The sequence below is a fragment of the Bos grunniens genome, chromosome 15 (genome assembly GCF_055505025.1).
Source record: "Bos grunniens cultivar Pamir isolate PY7600 chromosome 15, Bosgru_T2T1.0, whole genome shotgun sequence".
NCBI classification, from domain to species: Eukaryota; Metazoa; Chordata; class Mammalia; order Artiodactyla; family Bovidae; genus Bos; species Bos grunniens.
The window spans coordinates 77424100-77449325 of NC_141179.1; the positions used below are offsets into that span (position 1 = coordinate 77424100).

Here is a 25226-nt window from a genome sequence, read left to right on the forward strand (position 1 = left end):
CAGATGGGCTACAGTCTACGAGAGTAGGACACAACTTAGCGACTAAACCATCAAGTCTACTATTAGGATAACAGTTGTATAAAGCAGGAAGAGTCATGAAATTCAGAAATTGAGGGTATATGGAGGGCTGGCAATAAGTTTTCCACACCGGGAAATATGATGGTTTCAGAGGAACTCTCCGCCTCAAATTCCTCTAAAACCATCGCCTCAAGAACGGGAGTCCAAAGAAACTAAGACCGCCGCGAGGCAACTGCTCCCGGAACTGGTACGGCCAGCTTGGAGTTTCGATACGGAAACTGTTTGCGTGACACCTCCTCCGCCTCCTGCCTCTCCCGCCGCGTGGGTGCCATGGCAACCGAGAGAGCCGGGAGACCTGGGTTCCGGAAGCCGAGGAGCTGGAGCTCTGAAGCCACCCTGATCAAAGGATGCTGAGTCCGGAGCGCCTAGCCCTACCGGACTACGAGTATCTGGGTAGGCGCTTCCTTCAGCTTTGGGGAAGGAAAGAAATGCCAACGCATTAGGCCAGGGTCTGGGGAGGAGGATGGGGCGGGATCTGAGTGTGAATGGGTTGGGTGGGCTAGGGAGGGGCGAGGAGGGGGCGCTGATCCAGGGGCCTGAAGGTGTAAGGCCCAGCGAAGAGGAAAACAACATCTGGGGAATAAAGAATGCTGAAGTGTACCCGCTGGAGCTCAGGCAGTGTGGACTGTGCTCACAGTGGGCTAGGTTGGAGTTGAGAATTGGCGGGGGTGGGGGGCTTTGGGGATGTTATGATATGCTGCTAGTGGAGTAACCTTAGAACCTTGAAGCGCCACATCAGTCATTCCGTGAGCCGTCATAGAACCGTCACGGCGGCGGCAACTACACTTTCGAGTGTTTCTTTTACATTAGGCGCTATGCTAAGCATTTTACATGCATTCTTTATTGAATCTTCGTAACAGCCCTAGGAGGAAACTTTTCCTTCCATTTTGCAGACGGAGAAACTGAGGCTGAAGAGATAACTTACACAAAGCCACACCGCTAGGAAATGGTATGGCCTGGATCAGAACCTAATTTGCCCACTCCTGAGCTTGAGTTCTTGATCAGTAGGGCTGCGGCTGTAATACGTAATGCACACTTAGCACCTTCAGGGTGGATGAAAAAAGGGTGTGTGTAGGTATATGCATACGTGTAAGGACACGTGTTTTAAAACGTTGTTTAATCGCTAAGTCATGTCCAACTCTCTTGCAACCCCATGGACTGTAGCTGGCCAGGCTCCTCTGTCCATGGGGGTTTCCCAGGCAAGAATACTGGAGTGGGTTGCCATTTCCTTGTCCGGGGATCTTCCAGACCCAGAGATCGAACCCACGTCTCCTCCATTGGCAGGTGGATTGTTTACCACTGAGCCACCAAGGAAGCCCTTTAAAACATTAATAGACTTTACTTTTAAAGAAATTTTAAGTTTACAGGAAATTAAGCAAATATTATAGTGTTCCCATGTACTCCCAGTTTCCTGTTATTAACATCTGACATCTCTTAGTATAGTACACTTGTTACAGTTGATGGACCAATATTGATACGTTATTATTAACTAAGATCCACAGTTTGCCTTAGGGTCAGTCTGTGTCAGTACAGTTTTATGGGTTTTGACAAATGCATAGTGTCAGGTATCCACCATTATAGTACTGTGCAGAGTAGTTCCACCCCCTGTCTATTCATCCTTTCCCCTGTCCCCCAACCATTGACAACCATTGACCTTTTTACTCTCTCTAAAGTCTTACTTATTCAGAATATCATGCAGTGGAGTCACAGAGTGTATATCCTTTTCAGACTGGCTTTTTTCACTAAGCAATAATGCATTTTAGGTCCCTCCACATCTTTTCCAGGCTTGATAGCTCATTTCTTTTTATCACTGAGTAATATTCAATTGTATGGATATATCGATACTATACACATTTTTTTAAATGAAAAACAATTCCAGTTTAAATTTCTGAATTTGTCATATGGAAACTAGATTAAAAAATATAAAGAAGTTTATAAGAAAAAGTCTCTTCCAGCCCTTTCCCCCTCATCTGCCAGTTTTCATCTGTCCTCAGCCCACTACTAGTAACCACTGTTAACTGGTTTCCTGGTGTCCTTCCAGAGTTTAGTTTATTATGTATATAAGAGGTAATGTATTTTTTTCTTTCTATATATCTCATAGTGATTTCTATATCAGTGAGAGCTTTCTCATTCTTCTAAAAAAATTTTTGGCCACATAGTATTGAAATAATTTATTTGACCAGTTCTTGGTTGGTACACATGTTGTTTTTAGCCTTTTGCTATTACTGAAAATGTGTGTATTGGTCGCTCAGTCATGTCCAGTCACGACCCTGTGGACTGTAGCCAGCCAGGCTCCTCTGTCCATGGAATTCTCCAGGCAAGAATACTGTAGTGGGTAGCCAGGAGATCTTCCCAACCCATGGATCAAACCCAGGTCTTCCGCACTGCAGGCAGATTCTTTACTGTCTGAACCACTCTGTCTAACCAGAGAAGGCCATTACTGAAAATGCCCCACTGAATAACCTGTAATTTTGTGCCATTACTAGTATATCTGCAAAGATAAAACCAAAAAGTAAAATTGGTGGGTCAGAGATATATGCATTTTAAATATTGGTAGACATTGCTAAGTCATGTTTCACAGGGGTTGGACTGTTTTACACTGCTGTTAACAATGTAGGAGAATCCCTGTTTCCCTATGGTCTTTCCAACAAAATATATCAAACTCAAACCATCGGATATTTTCAACTGGTTAGTGACAGATAGTCCCAGGGTAGATTTGATATGCGTTTCTCTTATGAAGTTAGGACTCTTTTCACCAAGGTTAAGGGGTATATGTGGCTTTTGAAAGGAGTATATATACCTACTTCTCCTAATTGGAGAAGGAAATGGTAACCCACTCCAGTATTCTTGCCCAGAAAATTCCACGGACAGAGGAGCCTGGCGGGCTATGGCCATGGGATCTCAAAGAGTTGGACTCAACTGAGCGATTTCACTCACTCATATATACCTAAAGAGCATAATTAAGTCACAGATAATTTTGCATCCAATGAATAATAATGTCTAGCAATGCCTAGACTCTTGCTAAGAATTTTATGTTTTTTCTCTTACTTACTCGGTACTAAAGAGTCTATGAAATATTTGAAAAGCCTAGTCCTTTGTTCAGTTCCTTGGATATTTGTCTCAAAGTCTTGACATATTTAAATTATATGCCTCAAAGGCTTGACATATTTAATATTACTGGTTCTTTGGTGAGTAGAAGTTGATGGTCCCTGCATAAGTGGCTTTTTTTTTCAGGGAGACTAAGCCAATGGCATTATTGATAATGAATTTATAAACAGAATCAAAGTTTCAGATTGGCCAAAAAAACTTCAGCATCCAACCACTTACCTAATTATTGAACCCTGGATTATTGAAGCTCTTTCAGGTTCTGTTGCATATTTAAGTGTCTTAACTCCATGTCCCAGTCACTGCCTAGACATTCATATTGCCCTAAGCAGGGTCATACTACTCACTGCCTTCCTCGTGGTTGCTCAAACCATACAACTCTGCTGAAATGCATTTGTCTTTAGTTGAGAGCAACCCTGCCCATTTCAGTTTGGTCTCTTTTAGAGGCATGCTGTTGCTGTTTGAAGCATTCACCCTCCATTTAACAACCACTGAAAATCGTCCCTTATAGATTAATTTAATGAAATATTTTCTGGTTTGAAAATTTAAATACTTGTGGAGGTTTTGTTTGACTTGATTTGGCTCTTCTCCTTTTCTTCTTCTTTTTTTTTTTTAAATTATAAAGTCACGTGTGTAGAACTAGACAAGAAAATGCATACAGAAAAAGAAAATTGGGGAGACGGGAAAGCTCTAGGTATTCAGTGCATGGGAAAAGTGAAAGTTCAATATCCCTTAGTAAGTGTAAATGGAGACCTCTTTTTAGTATTATGTACAAATTACAGGGATACCTATTCAGTGAATATCTATAGGTTTTCCTTTCTACCTGTTAGCCAGGACTTCTATTTGCCTTTTTCACTACTAGTGAAGAAAAGAATCTTTCATCATGTTGGGTAAACTGATCCGTTCCCTGCTGACTTGGTGGATTTGGAACCTGTAATCATGGCCTGGAATGGCTTTAGTATCTTAAGATCATCATTACAGAATCAGCTCTGTGATGTTCATGCCTGCAGTCATCAGAATGGAGTGACAGAAACTGTGTTAATGCCCAGGCATAAATAGAGAGAGGAGAATCTGGAAAAGAGATGAAATAAATATAGAGCCCTTGAAAGAGTTCCAGCTTCATGAAAGCTACTTATTGGAAGCTTCTGCCAGAGGCTGAGGTGTGTCTGTGTATCTGGTTGGGTGTGGAGAGTTCTGTAGAGCCGAAGGGCGGCCTGTTCTGGTCCCAGGTTTGCAAAACACACTCCCTACTTGCTGACGTGAGTATAAGCAAGAGGGTGTGAAGTTTATCATCTTCCCCCACCTAGACTGGGGAGGTGCTTGCTCTCACTCATGCTCCTATTTACCACTTCTGTTTCTGTGGAAAGTGTTTGTTCTCACTAGGTTGGTAGTGGACCGGCATGATAGGTAACTCCAGGGAATCAGGGGTGGTCTTTCTCCTTTGCAGGCTGTACTTACAGAGGAATCATAATAAATTGGATAGTTTTTTTTTCTTAGTGTGGATCTTTTTTTTTTCTTTTTTGAGTTTGTTACAATATTGCTTCTGTTTTATGTGTTGGTTTTTTGGCTATGAGACCTGTGGGATCTTGGCTCCCCAACTAGGGATTGAACCCACACCCCCCACATTGGAAGGTGAAGTCTGAACCACTGGACTGTCAGGGAAGTCCCTGGATAGTTTTTTTGTTTTTTTGATTGGAAGATAATTGCTTTACAATGTCTCGTTGGTTTTTGCGTACAACTGCGTGAATCAGCTGTAAGTATACATCCCCCCTTCTTGACCCTCTCTCCCACCCCCAACCCCCACAGTTATTTTGAAGCTATAGTTTTTGAACACTTCATTTATGCTTAACACTGTGCCTTAACTCGTTTCATCTTCACAACCGTCATACAAGGTATTATTAGGTAAAGGAGAAAGGGAAGGATATACCCAACTGAATGCAGAGTTCCAGAGAAGAGCAAGGAGGGATAAGAAAACCTTCTTAAGTGAACAGTGCGAAGAAATAGAGGAAAACGATAAAATGGGAAAGACTAGAAATCTCTTCAAGAAAATTGGAGATACCAAGGGAACATTTCAAGCAAAGATAGGAACAATAAAGGAGGAGGAAATGGCAAGGACCTAACAGAAACTGAAGAGATTAAGAAGAGATGTCAAAAATACACAGAACTATGCAAAAAAGGCCTTAATGACCCAGATAACCACCATGGTGTGGTCACTCATCTAGAGCCGGACATTCTGGAGTGTGAAGTCAGTGGACCTTAGGAAGCATTACTACAAACAAAGCTAGTGGAGGTGATGGAATTCTAGCTGAGTTATTTTAAATCCTAAAAGATGATGCTGTGAAAGTGCTGCACTCAACATGCCAGCAAATTTGGAAAACTCCAGCAGTGGCCACAGGACTGGAAAAGGTCAGTTTTCATTCCAATCCCAAAGAAGGGCAACGCCAAAGAATGTGCTCATTTCACGTGCTAGCAAGGTCATGCTCAAAATCCTTTAAGCTAGGCTTCAACAGTCCATGAACCAAGAATTTCCAGATGTACAAACTGGATTTAGAAAAGGCAGAGGAACCAGAGGTCAAATTGTCAACATCTGCTGGATCATAGAAAAAAAGCAAGGGAATTCCAGCTAAACATCTACTTTTGCTTCATTGACTACTCCAAAGCCTTTGTGTGGATCACAACAAACTGTGGGACATTCTTAAAGAGATAGGAATACCAGACCACCTTACCCGCCTTCTGAGAAATCTGTATGCAGATTTAAGAAACAACAGTTAGAAACGGACATGGAACAACAGACCAGTTCAAAAATGGGAAAGGAGGACTTCAAGGTTGTATATTGTTACACTGCTTATTTAACTTATATGCAGAGTACATCGTGCAAAATGCCAGGCTGGATGAATCACAAGCTGGAATCAAGATTGCTGGGAGAAGTAACAATAACCCCAGACATGCAGGTGTGTGTGTGTGTGTGTGTGTGTGTGTGTGTGTGTGTGTGTGCTTAGTTGCTCAATTGTGTTACCCTTTGCAACCAGGCTCTTCTGTCCATGGAGATTCTCCAGGCAAGAATCCTGGAGCGGGTTGCCATGCCCTGCTCAAGGGCAGAAAGTAAAGAGGAACAAAGAGCCTCTTGATGAGGGTGAAAGAGGAGAGTGAGAATCTGGCTTAAAACCCAGCATTCAAAAAGCTAAGAATGTAGCATCTGGTCCCATCACTTTATGGCAAATTGATGGGGAAAAAGTGGAAACAGTGGCAGATTTTATATCCTTGGGCTCCAAAATCACTGCAGATGGTAACTGCAGTCATGAAATTAAAAGACCATTGCTTCTTGGAAGAAAAGCTATGACAAATCTAGATAGCATATTAAAAAACAGAGACATCACTTTGCTGACAAAGGTCCGTGTAGTCAAAGCTATTATTTTTCCAGTAGTCATGTATAGATAGATGTGAGAGTTGGACTATAAAGAAGGCTGAGCGCTGAAGAACTGATTCTTTCAAATTGTGGTGCTGGAGAAGACTCTCGAGAGTCCCTTGGACAGCAAGGAGATCAAACCAGTCAATCCTAAAGGAAATCAACTCTGAATATTCATTGGAAGGACTGATAATGAATGCAAAAAGCCAACTCATTGGGAAAGACCCTGAAGCTGAGAAAGATTGAGGGCAGGAGGAGAAGTGGGTGACAGAGGATGAGATGGTTGGATGGCATCACCAACTTAATGGACATGAGTTTGAACAAACTCAAGGAGATTGTGAAGGACAGGGAAGCCTGGTGTGTTGTAGTCCGTGGGGTCACAAAAAGTTGAACACAGCTTAGCAACTGAACAACAATAATTATTAGTCCTATTTAGTAGTTATTAAAATCTCATTTTACAAATAAGAAAACTGAATCTTAGAAAGGCTAATTGATTTGTACAAAGTCACATAGGTGGTGATGCACACAGGTGGTGATGCAGATTCAGATCCAGGTTTATGGAATTCCATGCCTGTTTTCCCCTCTCTTCAGTTCAGTTCAGTTCAGTTGCTCAACCATGACTCTTTGCGACCCCGTGGACTGTAGTACGCCAGGCCTCCCTGTCCATCACCAACTCCCAGAGTTTACCCAAAGTCATGTCCAGTGAGTCGGTGATGCCATCCAACTGTCTCATCCTCTGTCATCTCCTTCTCCTGCCTTCAGTCTTTCCCAGCATCAGCATCTTTTCAAATGAGTCAGCTCTTCGCATGAGGTGGCCAAAGTATTGGAGTTTCAGCGTCAACATCAGTCCTTCCAATGAACACCCAGGACTGATCTCCTTTAGGATGGACTGGTTGGATCTCCTTGCAGTCCAAGGGACTCTCAAGAGTCTTCTCCAACACCACAGTTCAAACCCAGAGATAAAAATAAACAAACCAAAATAGCTGCTGCCTGTAAAGGGTGTGATCCTTGCTTCCCTTTTAAGACTGGAGCTCTTAAACAGTTCATTAGTTGCAAACAAGTGTCCTGAGAACAGAAATTGTATCTTACTCATCCTTGTATACCTGCCTTTCACAATACAGACACCTTATACATACCTGTGTGTTACATAAAAGTGAAAGTGTTAGTTGCTCAGTTGTGTCCAACTCTTTGCAACCCCATGGACTGTAGCCCACTAGGCGCCTCTGTCCATGGGATTCTCCAGGCAAGAATACTGGAATGGGTTTCCATTTCTTTCTCCAGGGGATCTTCCCCACCCAGGGATTGAACCCCGGTCTCCTGCATTGTGGGCAAACTCTTTACCACCTGAGCCACCCATGCAACATGAATAATCTGACCTTAGGGTCCCCCAAGTGTGAGCAGCTACAACAATAACTGACTTATTAAGTACTTAGTATGTACCAGGTGACATTCTATATACTTTACATATTAATGCACATGAAGATAGTTTCAGTTTTTATCTCTATTTCATAGATGAGGAAACTGCAGCACCAAGGCATTAAATAAATAGTGAGTCCTGGAGGCAGGATTCTAATCCAGCAGTCTAATTTCAGAGTCTGCATTGTTAAACTCTATGCTACAAATACCTTGAACAACTCCAAAAAGGAGGCTCCATGGTTGCATGGATTCTGGAGTCAGTTCAGATGACTCCAAGGGCTTAATTTAACATTTCTGCCAGGAGGGGGCGTCCTAGGAACCAGGATGGATCAAAGAATAGTAAAATTCCAGTTCCTTCTTCCACTGGGCTCATCTCTCAAAGGCAAGCAGTAAGGAAGATTACGACTAAAAATAGACCGTTTAGGGGAGCTTGCGTGACCGTAATCTATGTACTTTGTGCAGCTGTGTGACCTTGAGGAAGTTACTCAACCTCTCTGTGCCTCAGATGCCTAATCTGCAAAATATAGATAATAATACCTCATGCGTATAAGCTTTTAGAGCAACACCTGGCTGATACATTATGAAAAGAGGATATACAAAGATGAGTAAGATATCTTTTCCTCTAGAGCATCTAGGTAGGTGCTCAGTAGATATAAGCTGCTATTATTATTCCTGTTTTTTAATAAAAACATGTAATACATCTGTGGCAATGGGTCACGGAGCCCGACACGACTGAAGCAATCTAGCACACACAATACATCTGTGGTACCCATGAAACTGCCTCTCAGATCTCCTAGTGTGGGAGGGGAAGATCATTAACTCCAGCTCTCAATCCAACACCTTGTTCACACTGAGGTCATACTTCCTGCAGGCTGCTCCCAGCAGATGACTGGGTGAGGCAGGCAGACCCACTTTTATGAGAAGTGTGACTCCTCTAATGGTGACTTAGGCTTGAGGACTCCCACCGCACCGCAGTCTAATACTCCCATTCTCTTCTCTACGCGGGTCAGCCCTGCAGTGCATCTGTCACCTCTCGGAGTCTCTTCCAGCTCCCTCCGCATATTCCCTCATGGGCTTTTCATCCCCTAAATCTCTTGCATGTCTGATCCTGTCTTCTTGTCTGCTTCTCAGAGTCCCTGGACTAAAACAGCCTCCAACAGTCACTGATATAGTCCCTTTCAGTCATGAGGTTAAAATTTCTTCAAGCCTTGGCAGAGGTTCTGACATATGACTGCTTCTATGTTGAAGATTCTTAAGTGTTACTAATCTTGGTTTGGGGTTTGTTTTTTTTTTTTTTTTGCATTTGCTGATATCAACTTGTTTTATTGCCAGACATAATTTCTCTTTTTGCTTTTGGATGAGTCTTGATAAGCAAACGTAATTTTGTTGGAATATAATCAGTTCAGTTCAGTTCAGTCCAGTCGCTCAGTCGTGTCTGACTCTTTGCGACCCCATGAACCACAGCACACCAGGCCTCCCTGTCCATCACCAACTCCCAGAGTCCACCCAAACCTATGTCCATCGAGTCAGTGATGCCATCCAACCATCTCATCCTCTGTCGTCTCCTTCTCCTCCTGCCCTCAGTCTTTCCCAGCATCAGGGTGTTTTCAAATGAGTCAGCTCTTCACATGAAGTGGCCAAAGTATTGGAGTTTCAGCTTCAACATCAGTCTTTCCAATCTCCCAAACCCAGCCTCATGCTAGGAAACATTGCCATTTATAGTAAGTCAGAAGAAATACTCATAGGATTTTAGAGAGCTCAGGTTGTTGCAGAAAGAAAAGGAATAAATACTATAGGTGTTACACTGATTCTCTAAATCTTTGGAAACTAGGTTTATAATAATAAAGCTGGTCACTTAGAAACAGTAATGCATATGTTCACATAATCATGAACGTAATATTCATAAGTGACTGTAACACAAAGTAACTGTGTAATAAGTGCCGACTGGGAAAAATTGAGGGCAGGAGGAGAAGGGGATGGTTGAATGCCATCACTGACTCAATGGACATGAGTTTGAGCAAGCTCTGGGAGTTGGTGAAGGACAGGTAAGCCTGGCATGCTGCAGTCCACGGGGTCTCAAAGACTTGGACACGACTGAGCGACTGAACTGAACTGAAACTGGGAAAAGAGCGGAGACACCTGCCTACATACAGTTCACTCAGTCTGTTATAGCACTTAGATCCCATCTCCCATGTATGGCGTAAGTTTCCTGCAGGGAGTGGCACGTTATATTCATGCTTTGCTTTATATAGAGAAGCTATTCAGGGAACAAGAAAGAAAGAATGGAAGGAAGGAAGAATTAGGAAGAGAAGAAAGGAAGGGGAAAGGGGGAAGAAGAAAGAGATGATTTTGTGGACATGTGCCTTACTGTTTTTAAGTGACCAGCTTCATATATTGTAAACCTATGAATAGTATCCAGAGACTTAGGAAGTCAGCATTTAACATCTATAATATTTATTTATTTTCCTTTCTGCAACAACCCGAGCACTCTAAAGTCCCATGAGCATTTCTGTTGACATATTGTAAACAGCAATGGGTTGGATTGGCACTAGCATAGGGTTGGATTTGGAAGGTTCACTAATCATATTCAAACAAAAGTAAGTTTGCCTATCAGGATTCATCCAAAAGCAAAAAAAGAAATCGCCATCACAGGGGCAGCAGCTCCCTAGGCAGCCCAGTTCTGGGGTGTGCCTCTGGGAGTTGTTCCTGGAAGTTCAGCCTAGACTCTGCTTCAGTCATCTTTCTAAGGATTCCATAAGCTACTTAATAAATGTAATCAATGTTTCTGTTGGAGGGGGTTAGGGATGGGGAACGGAGGCTGTCGGAGGAGAGCAAGTGAGTTCTAAGGCATGCTGTTTGTTGACCATTACCCACCTCTGTTTCTCCTGGGTAACTGACTACAGGTGATGTCAGTATTATTCTACGGATTAAAAATAGTTCTGTAAATTTTTTACTTTGCCTATCATTTATATATTCAGGTAATCTTAAAGTCTTCCCTCCAAATGCTATCTAAAAGTTGGAGATCACTATTTTTTGTTATAAATACCACATTTGCTAAATGAGTGAATTTAGGAAGCTGACTAGGTAATCAAAGTTTTAAAAAGTAATAAAAAAGACTTCAGAAGAGATAGATGATCAAGTTATCTCTGGTTCATCTTCCAGTTTATATGCTTCTTAGCGCTTATCACAATTATCTTATTAATCTATTCGTGTATCTTGTTACTGTCTGTTTCTTACTAGAATGTAAGCATAAGGGCAGGCTCATTCTCTCAGTATCTCCAAAATCTAGCACAGTGCTTGGCCCAAGTTAAGTGCACAGTTGTTAAATGAACAGCGTGCTTTATGTGGGCTTTCCAGATGGTGCTAGTGGTAAGACCCTGCCTGCCAATGCAGAAGATGTAAGAGGCTTGGGTTCAGTCCCTGGGTCAGGAAGATTGCCGGGAGGAGGGCATGGCAACCCACTTCAGTGTTCTTGTCTGGAGAATCCCATGGACAGAGGAGCTTGGCGGGCTGCAGTCCGTGGGGTTGCAAAGAGTCGGTCACGACTCAAGCGACTTAGCACACACGCACACTGCTTTAAGTAGCAAAATAATTTTTTTTTCAAATGAAAGAAAGGAATCCAGCTCAGAAAATAGTTATTGAATTCCTGCTATGTGAGAGACACTAGGGTTTTTTTCCCTTCTTCCATTGACAACCAAAGGAGAACTGATTAAAATCTTTGCTCTGAATGCTGTCCAAATGTTGGGGATCACCATTACTTGCATATATACTATGTTTACTAAATGAGTAAATATAATTTCTTGGTTGACACCATGTTTTCTCTGTTTTGATTACACAGCAGTAAGATTTAGTTCCTGTTTTCAAATGGTTTCTTATGAAGGAAGGAAATTTTATACCATTTTGAGGCATCTCCTGGAGATCCCGTTTTCAGTTGGGCAGAGTAACATGCTTTGATTAAGCCTGGAATTACCCTTGTCAGCCAATTGCTGGGTGCTTCCCTACGGGCCTTAGGAAATAGCTCATCCTATGATTGGAATTTCAAGTCAAAACACATTTATCTGAGCAGAATTTTAATGATTTATCAAAGAGAGGAGGGGTTTTCCCAAACACATCTGAACTTACCAAATTACTGATCCCATTAGCTATGTTTTCTCTTAAGCACTTCTCTTTAAACAAAGTAATTACAGCTGAAATCATCCAATGTATTTTTCATAAAAGCTTTTGACTAAGTTGTGTTTGATTAGCAGGAACCCAGTAAAAGTAAATATTGTTTGAGAAGGCACTTTCTGAGCCCTTTCTTTTTCTTCATTGAATTAGCTTTTTTGAAAGCACTGTTCTTTGGAGAGAGTAAGAGCCTTTTTCCAGCTGTCCTATTGTGTAGCCCAAGGTCTTGTTAATACTATTATCTGGCCCTGAGATTACAGGTAATTGTGATAAAACACAGGCTTCAGTTTCTGTAATCTCAGACAGAAATCTGTTTGTGCCCTGGCCTTCACATCAGGTGTTTGTGAAATTCAGACTTCTCTCACCTGGAATAGCACCCCCACCCCCCCCCCCGGCCCCCAGTAAACAGAGGTATCTGGCAGGGAAAGGGCTGTATAAGAGCCATTGCCTTTATTTATTTATTTTTTTTAATCATGTGGCAGAACTCCTCCTGTGGCCAACTTACATACAACATGTGCCCTAAATGGGAAAATTATATATTTTAAAATAGGCATGCTTAAAACAATAACACTTTTGAATGTGAAATGTACCAGAAGGCCGCATGTCTCTGGCTTTGCTTGTCAAATGGAGAGGCTGCCAGAACCACTCGGCTCCATGGTTCTCATGCCCTAAAGTCCTGGAAACTGACACGTAAGTAGGCAATGCACAAAGAAGCTCAGCCCATGAGAATGAGTTTGGGCGCCCGGGCTGCCCCCTTTCTCTCTGTGTGGAGTTCTTTCCAGCTTCGCTTCTCCTGTCCCATCACAGTGGTTTTCAGAAAGGAGAGATTAAACGCATCTGGTATTTCAGCATGTTAGCTGCACAGGCAACATGAGGCTAGCACTCAGGCCACTGTTGAGCCTGTCATATGGAAGGAATTGCTTTTCAGGGGAGACTATAATTGTGTATGTAGCCACACAAATGCACATTCTGCCTGGAGGGAAATGCACAGAAGAGGAGGCCTTATGCTGCCACTCAGGTCTCTTTGTGGAGGGCTGCATAAGGAGCCCTTACATGGCATAGTCAACTCTTCTGGGCTTAATGAGTCATCTTTTTGTGTGATGCCTACTTCAAAAAAAGAAAAGGTGGGGGGACGGGGGAGGATGGGAGTAGAGGGGGAGAAGAAGAAACACACTCTTCCCCAAGTGAGTTGCTTTTATTGGCCCTGCAGCTTTGTCTAAGAGTTTTGCAGATTCCTGATGACATCATTTATAATGCTAGTGCACAGACAGTAAACAAAAAAATAATTTAGCTTTCAGGCATTTTGACAAAACTTGAATAGTCCAATTTAGAGAAATGATAATGAGCTTTATGAACAGTAAGCACATGAGCTTAAACAGCAAGCATGACCCCAGTCTTTCTTGGAATGTGACACATTGAAAGATGACTGTAGAGAAAACCAGAAGCTTGACACTTTTGAATCATGTGCAGTTCAGACTGGAGCCCACGGTCTAGTGTTAATCCCATGCAGTGTGTTCTGGTTAGTGGCTGAAGTACAGGCTACCAAGTGAGCAAGTCATTAAGCCCCTTGAACCCTAGCGTTGTACCTGTGAGAAAGGAAAAGGTAATATTACCACCTACCTCACTGGAATGTTAGAAGATTGAGACGATAAACATGTAGAACTCTTTATAAGAAAGATATTTTGTAAATAGAAAATACCATTATTACTCTCCTTGATCAAATTTCCCCAACACGAGGAGTTGATAAAAGCTACCTCAGACTGGGTTGAGAGGATGAATTAATTAATATATGTCAGTTATCTTACAGTAAGGTATTTAATGAGACCTAAAATTGTCTTTCTTGATAGTCTGTAGACCACCAAACCTGATATTTAAGCACATGATTAACTTACAAAGTCTTACACGTCCCGTCGGTCTTTTGCCTTGCCTTCGAGAATTGGCATGGTAGGGAATGGTGCATACTCTACCATGTGGTGGTGGAAGAAAATAAGTTAGGTCTTCAGGAAGCATGGCCCTGCCTCTTTTCTTTTCAAGGTTATGCCTACAGATGATCTTTGGAGTCTTGCTAATCTTTGTTGCCCTGTCTGAACATAGGTAGTGGCTGTTTGGACCTTTATTCTTCCAGTAAATATTTGGTTTTGATTTCATGTTTCTAAAGAAGAAACAAGCTTATAAGGAAAAGAAGTGATTGATTTATCTTACATTGTGAACTTTTCTTATCATATTTCTTAGTAGTTTAAGAGAAAATAATTGTTGTTGAAGGACCTAACTCTGAGTTCCCTAACTGGAAAGGTCTTAAACTAAGCCAAGTAATAAAAACCGCTTTGGTTGTTATCTTTAAAGAAGGGATACCGGAAAAGACTTTATATTTTTTAAATGACAAAATTATCGCTGACATCTCTGCTTCCATTTATGTTGGTATTTGCATAAGGTTTTAGGCAACAAAACCTGAGACGACCCCCTTGAAAACAGTGTACTTTTCAATGTAATTTTCATCTTCTGTTTCCAAGTACACTAATGTTTGGATAACCTCACTTCCCAGATTTCATTTTGTATTAGATGACACAAAATGGGAAACGCTATTTCATTTAAACTCTAAACCCTCAGCAGAGATTCTCTCTCGTACATTTTTTTAAATTAATTAATTAATTTTTTTACTTTACGATATTGTATTGGTTTTGCCATACATTGACATGAATCTGCCACAGGTGTAACATGTGTTCCCCATCCTGAACCCCCCTCCCACCTCCCTCCTTATCCCATCTCTCAGGGTTATCCCAGTGCACCAGCCCCGAGCACCCTGTCTCATGCATCGAACCTGGACTGGCCATTCACTTCACATATGGTAATATACATGTTTCAATGCCATTCTCCAAAATCATCCCACCCTCGCCCTCTCCCACAGAGTCCAAAAGACTGCTCTATACATCTGTGTCTCTTTTGCTGTCTCGCATACAGGGTCATCGTTACCATCTTTCTAAATTCCATATATATCCATATATATGTATTGGTGTTTTTCTTTCTGGCTTACTTCACTCTGTATAATAGGCTCCAGTTTCATCCACCTCATTAGAACTGATTCAAATGTATTCTTTTTAATGGCTGAGTAATACTCCATTGTGTATATGTACCACAGCTTTCTTATCCATTCATCTACTGATGGACTTCTAGGTTGCTTCCATGTCCTGGCTATTGTAAACAGTGCTGCCATGAACACTGGGGTACACGTGTCTCTTTCAATTCTAATTTCCTCGGTGTGTATGCCCAGCAGTGGGATTGCTGGGTCATATGGCAATTCTATTTCCAGTTCTTTAAGGAATCTCCACACTGTTCTCCATAGTGGCCGTACTAATTTGCATTCCCACCAACAGTGTAAGAGGGTTCCCTTTTCTCCACACCCTCTCCAGCATTTATTGCTTGTAGACTTTTTGACAGCAGCCATTCTGACTGGCGTGAGATGGTACCTCATTGTGGTTTTGACTTGCATTTCTCTGATAATGAGTGATGTTGAGCATCTTTTCATGTGTTTGTTAGCCATCTGTATGTCTTCTTTGGAGAAATGTCTGTTTAGTTCTTTGGCCCCTTTCTTGATCGGGTTGCTTATTTTTCTGGAATTGAGCTGCAGGAGTTGCTTGTATATTTTTGAGATTAATTCCTTGTCAGTTGCTTCATTTGCTATTATTTTCTCCTGTTCTGACGGCTGTCTTTTCACCTGCTTACAGTTTCCTTTGTTGTGCAGAAGCTTTTAATTTTAATTAGGGCCCATTTGTTTATTTTTGCTTTTATCTCCCATATTCTGGGAGGTGGGTCATAGAGGATCCTGCTGTGGTTTATGTCGGAGGGTGCTTTGCCTATGTTTCTCTCTTTTTAAATACAGAGATAATATTCCAGCTTCTAAGTAAGCCCAGCCCCCCAAATACTGTCTTAAGTGGGAAATATATTCAAACAGATGTTCTTGGTATGCCAGCTGGAGTCATTCTCATATCCAGGAGGACTAGAATCAGTCCTTATATTTGTGAGGTAGGTACCAGCTTGACCCTCACTTTTCCATGAGGAAACTGAAATTTAGGTTATGTAACTTGCCCAAGGTCATCCAGCTAGTAAATATGGAGGTGAAGCTTGAATGAAATTTATCTAACTCTAGAGCCTGTGTTGTCAGCTACTTTGCTTTTAGGTCTGATTTCTCAAGGCCTGCTTTCTTACTCAGTTCATAAGGATTTAAGGATTAGAACTTAGTATTTTAACAGAAATGTCAATGGAATATATGATATATTCCCCATATTCCCTGATATATAATAGAACATAACGTTTTATTGATGACATGGTGTCATTATTTTAGATGTTTGTACTGTAGATGTGTTATGACATTTACTCGTGAGGGTGTATGTTAGGAAACAGGGACCCAGAGAGCTTAAGTAAAATTTCCAGCGTTCATGTAGATAGCAGTAGGTGGAGCTAAGATTTAATTCTAGTTCTTCTGATTCCAAATTTAGTGGTTTAGGTGCCACTTAATCAGTGTTGGTTAAATCTGACTGGTAGCTGTCATTGATTAATGACAAGAACATCCCCTGTTGCTCAAAACTCCTCTCTCTCCAGACTAATGTTTCCTACTAGGTCAGTAAGCTGGTGAGTGTATTGAGGTTCTGTACTTTAGGTGATTTTGTGCCACTGATCTCAGGGTGATGGTTGAGCAACTGCCCCCTCCAGTGCAATGGCTTATACAGGAGAGAACTTTATTTCTCTCTCCCTTAACCTAGGTCCAGGATGCAGAAGGCAGAAATCTGCTCTAGGAAGCCATCGCAGGATTTCAGGCTAGCAGGGTAGCCATGCCATTTGAAATCCGTGGTTTCTGAGGATGCCTCCGTTGTAGCCATTTCCTGTCACAAAAAGGAAAAGGGGAAGGAATGAGTCCAGGGCAAATAACTTTTAAGCAAATAAGGCAGAAGTTGCAAACATCACTTGTGCTCACATTTCATGGGTGAGGACTTAACATAAGACCACCACTAACTGCAGAGGAGCTTGGGAAGTCCAACCAGACATCGTGTGTGAGAAGAATACGAGCACGTATTTTGCATAGGAGCACATATATTCGGAGTGCCGACAATAACCTACCATACCTGGTCTGTGCGTAGTTAGTAGCCGCTTGCCCTTGTTCAGAGGGGGAGCGCAGATACTCCAGTAGGTGTTTGGCTTTTCCTCCCCTATGTCTGCCTCTTCAAGTACAGTGTATTTTATCTGTTGTCCCTGTTCTCCACTCTTTTACCTTACACTACTACTGAGCTTGATTGCTCCCTTTTTATTATTATTATTATTATTTTCATAACTCTGTGTCTCCAGTCATTTCTCTTGGATCACTTCTCTGTCCTTAGTAAACATTTCCAACTAATCAGAATAGTTCCTTTCTACACTTCAGGGAGCACATGTAATTGTTGGAGTTTTAGTTCTTCTTTATTGTGTTGCTTGCTGTCTGTTGGAGCTTACTATTGCTGCCAAATAAAAATTTTTTGAGTGGGGAGTTAGACCCATGGTAGAAACTTAAATCTTGTCTCCAGAGAGAGAGTTTTACAGTGAATAAAGATATTTGTCTTCCTAGGCTGAGAGTAAGAGATTTAGAAGGACGAGGAAAATGTGGGGATGCAGAAACTGGGGGAGGAGTGAGTTTCAAGATGGAGGGAGTGTTCAGTGCTATCAGCTGCCTCCAAGAGGTCAAATGAGATAAGAGCTGCAAAAGGGATTGTTAGTGGCATTAGGTGAGAAGTGTCAGTGGAGCGCTGTGGCAGGATGCCAGGTTTGCCTGTAAATGGGAAGGGTGAGGGATTTGAGACAATAGGTAGGATAGACTTGTTTCCAGAAGTTTGGTGGACTGGGAAAGGACAGGGGGTGGTAGCAAGGGTAGGCGAGAGTTTATTGTTGTTTTGAAGTTTTTAGAGTCTTGAATATGTTTACAGGCTGAAGGAAAGGGAGCCATTGTAGAGGAGAGAGGGATGATCCAAGAGAATAAGATGATTAAATGATGCAATACTTTTTTAAAAGAGGTGGGAGAACATTTCAGGATCAAGGGCAGAGGTGCAAGCTTGTTTTTAGAGGTGGGATTCAGGACCATGTTTATTCATTAGGCACTACAGGCATTGTGCCAAATCTATAAACGGTTTTGAAATTTTTGGAAATATTTGATAGCTAAAAAATACTTGTGTGTATGTGTGTGCTCACTTGTGTCCAACTCTTTGTGACCCCATGGACTGTAGCCCGCCAGGCTCCTCTGTCCACAGGATTTTCCAGGCCAGAATGCTCAAGGGGTTGTCATTTTCTGCCCTTGGGATCTTCCCAACCCGGGGTTTGAACCTGCATCTCTTGTGCTTCCTGTATTGGCAGGGGGATTCTTTATCACTGTATCATCTGGGAAGCCTCCAAAATAATATTTATTGACCCTAAAATATGGGTAAATGTTTAATTATACATTTATAAAACATAGTATAATGCCACTTTTATTGTTATATTTAGTATGGAAAAGCATTTTATTACATTTAAAAGCAACTTTTACATGCTCACAAGGTAATGCTCAAAATCCTTAAAGCTATGCTTCAGTAGTAGGTGAACCAAGAGCTTCCAGATGTATAAGCTGGATTTTAAAAAAGGCAGAGGAAAAAAAAAAAAAGGCAGAGGAACCAGAGATCAAATTGCCAGCATCCATTGGATCATAGAAAAAACAAGGGAATTCCAAAAAAACATCTACTTCTGTTTTATTGACTACTCAAAAACCTTTGACTGTGGATCACAACAAACTGTGGAAAACTCTTAAAGAGACAGGAATACCAGACAACCTTACCCACCTCCTGAGAAAACTGTATGCAGGTCAAGAAGCAACAGTTAGAACCGAACATGGAGCAACAGACTGGTTCAAAATTGGGAAAGGATAGGTCAAGGCTGCATATTGTCACCCTGCTTATTTAACTTATATGCAGAGTACATCATGTGAAATGCTGGGCTAGATGAATCACAAGCTGGAATCAAGATTGCCAGGAGAAATATCAGCCACCTCAGATACGCAGTAGATACCACTCTAATGGCAGAAATCAGAGAGGAACTAAAGAACCTTTTGATGAAGGTGAAAGAGGAGAGTAAAAAAGCTGGCTTAAACTCAGCATTATAAAACTAAGATCATGGCATCTGGTCCCATCACTTTATGGCAAATAGATGGGGAAAAATTGGAAACAGTGGCAGATTTTATTTTCTTGGGCTCCAAAACCACTGCAGACCATGACTGCAGCTATGAAATTAAAAGATGCTTGCTCCTTGGAAGAAAAGCTATGACAAACCTAGACAATATATTGAAAAGCAGAGACATCAACAAAGGTCCATGTAGTCAAAGCTGTGGTTTTCCCAGGAGTCATGGATAGATATGAGAGTTGGACCATAAAGAAGGCTGAGTGTGAAAGAATTGACGCTTTCATACTGTGGTTTTGGAGAAGACTCTTGAGAGTCCCTTGGACAGCAAGGAGATCATACCAATCAATCCTAAAAGAAATCAACCCTGAATATTCATTGCAAGGACTGATGCTAAAGCTGAAGCTCCAGTACTTTGGCCACCTGATGCAAAGAGCCAACTCATTGGAAAAGACTCTGCTGCTAGGAAAGATTGAGGGCAGGAGGAGAAGGGGCAACAGAGGCTGAGATGGTTGGATGGTATCACCAACTCAATGGACATGAGTTTGAGCAAACTCAGGGAGATAGTGAAGGACAGGGAAGCCTGATGTGCTGTAGTCCACGGAGTCACAAAGAGTTGGCCATGACTTAGCAACTGAACAACAAAAGCAAGTTATAGGTAAGATTTTTTGCAATTAGCAGGAGATCCTAAGTGTGAATTCATGTCCTAACATGGTTTTAAAAGAACTCTGCTGCTGCTAAGTCACTTCAGTCGTGTCCGACTCTGAGTGACCCCATAGATGGCAGCCCACCAGGCTCCCCTGTCCCTGGGATTCTCCAGGCAAGAACACTGGAGTGGGTTGCCATTTCCTTCTCCAATGCATGAAAGTGAAAAGTGAAAGTGAAGTCGCTCAGTCATGTCAGACTCTTCAAGACCCCATGGACTGCAGCCTACCAGGCTCCTCCGTCCATGGGATTTTCCAGGCAAGAGTACTGGAGTGGGTTGCCATTGCCTTCTCCGTTAAAACAACTCTACAAGAATATTATTCAGCATAAAAAAGAAGTCCTGCCACTTGCAACAGCGTAAATGGATGTTGAAGGCATTATTTTAAGTGAAGTAAGTTAAAGACAAATACTGTATGATCTCACTAGCATGTATGTAATATTTAATATATTAAAAAACCCCTAGACTCATAGATACCAAAGAGGTGGAGGGTGGGTGAAATGGGTAAAGGTGGGAAAAAGTACAAATATCTAGTAATACAATAAATAATCCCTGGGGATGTAATGTACAGCATGGTGACTGTAGTTAAGTATACTGTATTTATATTTGAAAATTGCTGAGAGTAGATCTTAAAAATTCTCATCACAAGAAAAAAATTGTAGCTGTGTGGTGACTGACGGATGTTAACTAGACTTACTATGGTGATCATTTCACAACATACACAGATATCCAATCATCATGTTGTATACCTGAAACTATTAATAATACAGTGTTATATGTCAATTATGTATCAACAAAAAAGAAAAAGAAGGAAACCCTGACTCTGCAAAGAATAATTGCTTTTGAATAACAGAGACAGAAAGTAAAATTGGTGAAGGGCAGAATTGAAATGGAGCTGAAAGTTGATGTTCTTTACCTGGCCACCTACCTCGTCTTTGTCTTTGAAGTAAGATTCCAGGTTATCTCCCTAGAGTTAGGGAAACAAAAGTAAAAGGCATAGGAGAACAAAGAAAATTTGTATTACTGTGGAAAAGAAGAAATAAGTTGCTGTAGGAAGGAAGAAAGAGAGCTTGACTAGGAACAAGTACAAGAATTCTGAGCAGCATTAAGACATTTGAAGTAAAGATGTATAATGTGCATGCTCAGTTGTGACCCCATGGACTAGCCCACCAGGCTCCTCTGTTCATGGAATTTTCCAGGCAAGAAGACCGACTGAAGTGGGTTGCCATTGCCCACTCCAGGGGATCTTCCCCACCCAGGGATCAAACCCACATCTCTAGCATTAGCGGGCACATTCTTTACCACTGCACCACCTGGGAATAAATAAACCCTTTGAAAAAAGAAGCAACAAAAAAACATAAATAGGAACAAAGTGGACTATGTAAATTCTAAAAGAAAAAACTACAAAAATATTGCAAAGTAATAATTAGATGAAACAACTGAATAACTTCTAGGAAAACAAGGTGTCACAAATAATGGGTAAAGAGAGGGGAAAATCCAAAAGAACAAAAATTATTTGATTTGATGTTTATTAGCTACAGAATTTTATCAGCCAACTGGATTTATAAAAGCTGTAGTAAAACAGTAGTACCATACCCCACAAACTCTCACCTCTAAATCCCCCTCCTCAGAGGAGACTACTTACGGATTTTTTCACCATGTCTTTTGCTGTTTTGCTGCATATCTTAAAATACCATGCTTACACTGCTCTTCTTGATTTTTCAGTTGCGGATATTGTCTAATGACTGCCTGTGATGGATTTAGCGCTTTTATATCCTCTTAACTTCCCTTCCTCCTAGCCTTGCAATAAATTATGATTTTTGGTTAAGTCAATATCCAGTGTTTATTATCACTAAGACAGTGGTATGTATACATTAGTCATGCAGTACTCTATGATTACATTTCCCTTTTTTGCATAGTTTTCCCCCCAGAGTTAATCATTGCCTTGTCTTTTGTTTGGTTGATTTTCTATGAACTTGTCTCTAGTTTCTGCCCCAGCTCTCCAACCAAAAGGCTAATCTTCTCCGAGCTGATTCAGACACATCAGGTATTCTCTAAATTTCAATTTATTTTCTTCAAGATAACTCCCCTGGGGTACTCCTTTACCTGATTGGCCCTCCTGCTGCCATCTGGCTCGGTTGCTGTCTAAATCCTTATCCTTATCTTGAATATTACTTGTCTCTCTCAAGTGATACTCCATACGACCTGAAGCCTCTGTTTTCCTTTTCCCCAAATAATCCTTCTTTTTCTTAGGTTGTATCCTCCAGCAGCTTTCTGAGAAAGTTTGCATGCAAAATAAATTTAGAGTGTCTTGTATCTCTGAAAATGTCTTTGTACTACCTTCACACTTGATTCATAATTTGTGTAGGTATAAAATTCTATGTTGGAGATAATTTTCCCTTAGACTTTTAGAGGCATTTATCCCTTATTTTTAGTTTCCCATATTGCTATTGAGAAACTGAATGCCATTCTTATTTGTCATATTTCATAAAGATATCCCTTGGTGTTGATTTGTCATTCATTTCTTGAGGCCCTTTCAATATGGAAATTTACATCCTTCAGTTCTGAGATGTTTTCTTGAATTTATGTTTGGCATTTTCTCATGTCTATCTCTGGAATTATTATTACTCAGACATTGGACCTTATGGATTCATGCTGTAATTTTCTTACCTTTCTTTCTCCTTTTCTGTATTTTTTGGTTTATTATATTTTATGTGAATATGTTTGACCTTTCCTATCCTATTGAATGCTACAAATATCTATTATATTTTAATTTTCTATTCATTTTTCCTGGATTCACAAACATAAGATTTTAAGCTTGTCTTTCTGAGATTTTTTTTTTTTTAATTTTAGGATAATTGTTTTACAGAATTTTGTTTTCTGCAAGTATCAGCATGAATCGACCATAGGTATACATATGTCCCCTCCCTCTTGACCTCCCTCCCGTCTCCCTCCTCATCCCACCCCTCTAGATTGTTACTTTCTGAGATTAGTAATTGTGGTATTTCTTTTCTTGTTTTGTTGTTTTTTTGTGCTTTGGTTTGGTTTGTTTTCTTGCTTTTGTGTATGTCTTCTGCATTTCTTTCTTTCAAGTTTATTTTTTTCTGTTAGTTATTTTTGGTGTACTTTTTAGATAAGAACCTTTCCTCAAACTTGTGAAACTTCTTGGATATCTGTTTATGTGCTAAGCAGGGGAGAGTCTCACACAGGTCAGTAGGTAGGCTTTAATGTAGTCATCTGGCACCTCTGTCCTTAACTGTTCTTGAAGTCCCCAAGTTCAAAGACCTGATGATTCAGTTTCTTAATAGAAGATAAACCTTTAATGTCATATCTAAGTAAAGGGAGGGTGATAACTTTGCTCCATAAAGTTGGGGAGAGGATCTAGAAGTATGAGTGGTTCTTATGTAGACTTTTTGCCCAACATATTAGTTAGCTTAGGCTGCCACAACAAAGCGATCACAGTGTGCATGGATCCACTTCTGTATGTGGATCCCCAGCTTTCCCATCACCGTTGTTTTTTTAAAGATCGCCTTTCCCCCTTGAATAACGTTGGCATCCTTGTCAAAAATTGACATATATGTGAGGGCTATTCCCAGGCTCTCTCTTGTATTCCATTGTGGGTTTGTTTTTGTTTTCATGCCAGCACTGCCCTGTTTTGATTCCTATAACTTTGTAATAAGTTTTAAAATTAGGAAGGGTGAGTCATCCATTTTTGTCCTTTTCCAAGATTTTTTGGCTATTCAGAATCTCTTGAGATTTCATTGGAATATTACAATGGAAAAAAAAAAGAATATTGCAGTGGGTTCCTACTTGTTCAGGGTTCAACATGACTGCTCCTCTGAGTAACTTTTCGGTCCTGTTTGGGCTCGTCTCATCCACACCATACATGTGCAGCTTCACTGTAGTTTTCACTATGTGTTGATTGTCGGTGTGCTTACTTGTCTCCTTAAGGACAAAGAGCATAGTTCTATTTGTTTTCATTTTCCCAGTGCTTAGCATATTCTAGATTTTCCATATAATGTTTAAATGAATGAATGAAGCATAAACAAGTATTATGTTAAATTTAAGTGGATTGGGCTATCACCCAAATATAAATAACTGATACTTGTATAGTACTTTATTGTTTAAAGTACATTTAACTATACTGTAGTACTATATTGTTATAAAGCACATTTAGGTATATTATCATATTCATCTTAACCTATGAAGAAAGTCTGATTAATATTGTTCTTTTTTATAAATCTGATATTACAGACAGTAAGGTAAAATTAAAACATTTAGGAAAAGAATAAATGAGAAAATTTAGAAATTAAAAATATGTGGATCCTTTGCAAACATTTATTATATACAAGGTACAAAGAAGCTTTTGATTAATAAAAGGCAGAAATCATATATATTGCATCCTCAAGCTATAATACTATAAAATTAGAGATAATGAAAGTATAATTTAAAAGTACCTAACCACAAGGATAATTTAAAAATTACTTTCCTTTACAACTGGGTTAGGAAATAAATTTGAGAAATAACAATAGACTATTTATAACCACAACACAATTAAAATCTATGGACATTTACTAAAGCAATGTTCAGAGGAAAAGTTACTGCTATAAATATTTAAATTAATAAGACATAAAAACATAATTAAGTTTATACTTAAAGACTTCAGAAAAGGAGCAAAGTAGCAAACTAAAGAAAATATAAAATAAAATTAAATAATAAAATACAGTACACAACAAATGGTGATTTTTTTGATCTTTCAGAAACAAGTAGTTCAATTACAAAGTTTGTAATTAACTCAGAAAAAACCGTCATCTCTTTTTTACTGACAGTTTTATGGATGTATAATTTGAATATAATAAAAACCATATAAGGGTGAGATTTAATAAGCTTTGATATATATATGTTAATATATAGCCATGTAGTCATCACCTCAGTTAGGAGACATAGCATTTTCATCACCTGAAAGTTTCCTTATGCCCTGCTCCTATGCTGAAGCCTTGATTCCCAATGTGATGGTATTTAGAGGTGGGGCCATTGGCAGGTAATCGGGTCATAAGATGGAGCCTTCATCATGAGATTGTATTGGGTTGGCCAAAAAGTTCATCCATCTTTTTACATAACATTGTATGAAAAATCCAAACAAACTTTTTGGCCAACCCAATACAAACAGACTCAAGAGAGATAATTTCT

At 40.4% G+C, this 25226-nt stretch overlaps 1 protein-coding gene across 10 annotated transcripts in view; it reads left to right on the forward strand.

Moving 5' to 3' along the window:
- The first annotated feature begins 348 nt into the window (after nucleotides 1–348).
- CSTPP1 (centriolar satellite-associated tubulin polyglutamylase complex regulator 1) overlaps nucleotides 349–25226 on the forward strand; it is a 210257-nt gene continuing 185379 nt past the window's right edge. For 7 of the 10 annotated variants that reach the window (XM_086341568.1, XM_086341573.1, XM_086341577.1 and 4 more), the window contains exon 1: nucleotides 349–471. In XM_086341568.1, coding sequence (XP_086197694.1) covers nucleotides 426–471 — 46 coding nt within the window. In that variant the 5' untranslated portion in view covers nucleotides 349–425. Of the gene's footprint in view, nucleotides 472–971; nucleotides 1028–25226 lie in introns of all 10 variants that reach the window. The other 3 variants (XM_086341576.1, XM_086341574.1, XM_086341572.1) reach the window with 1 other exon arrangement.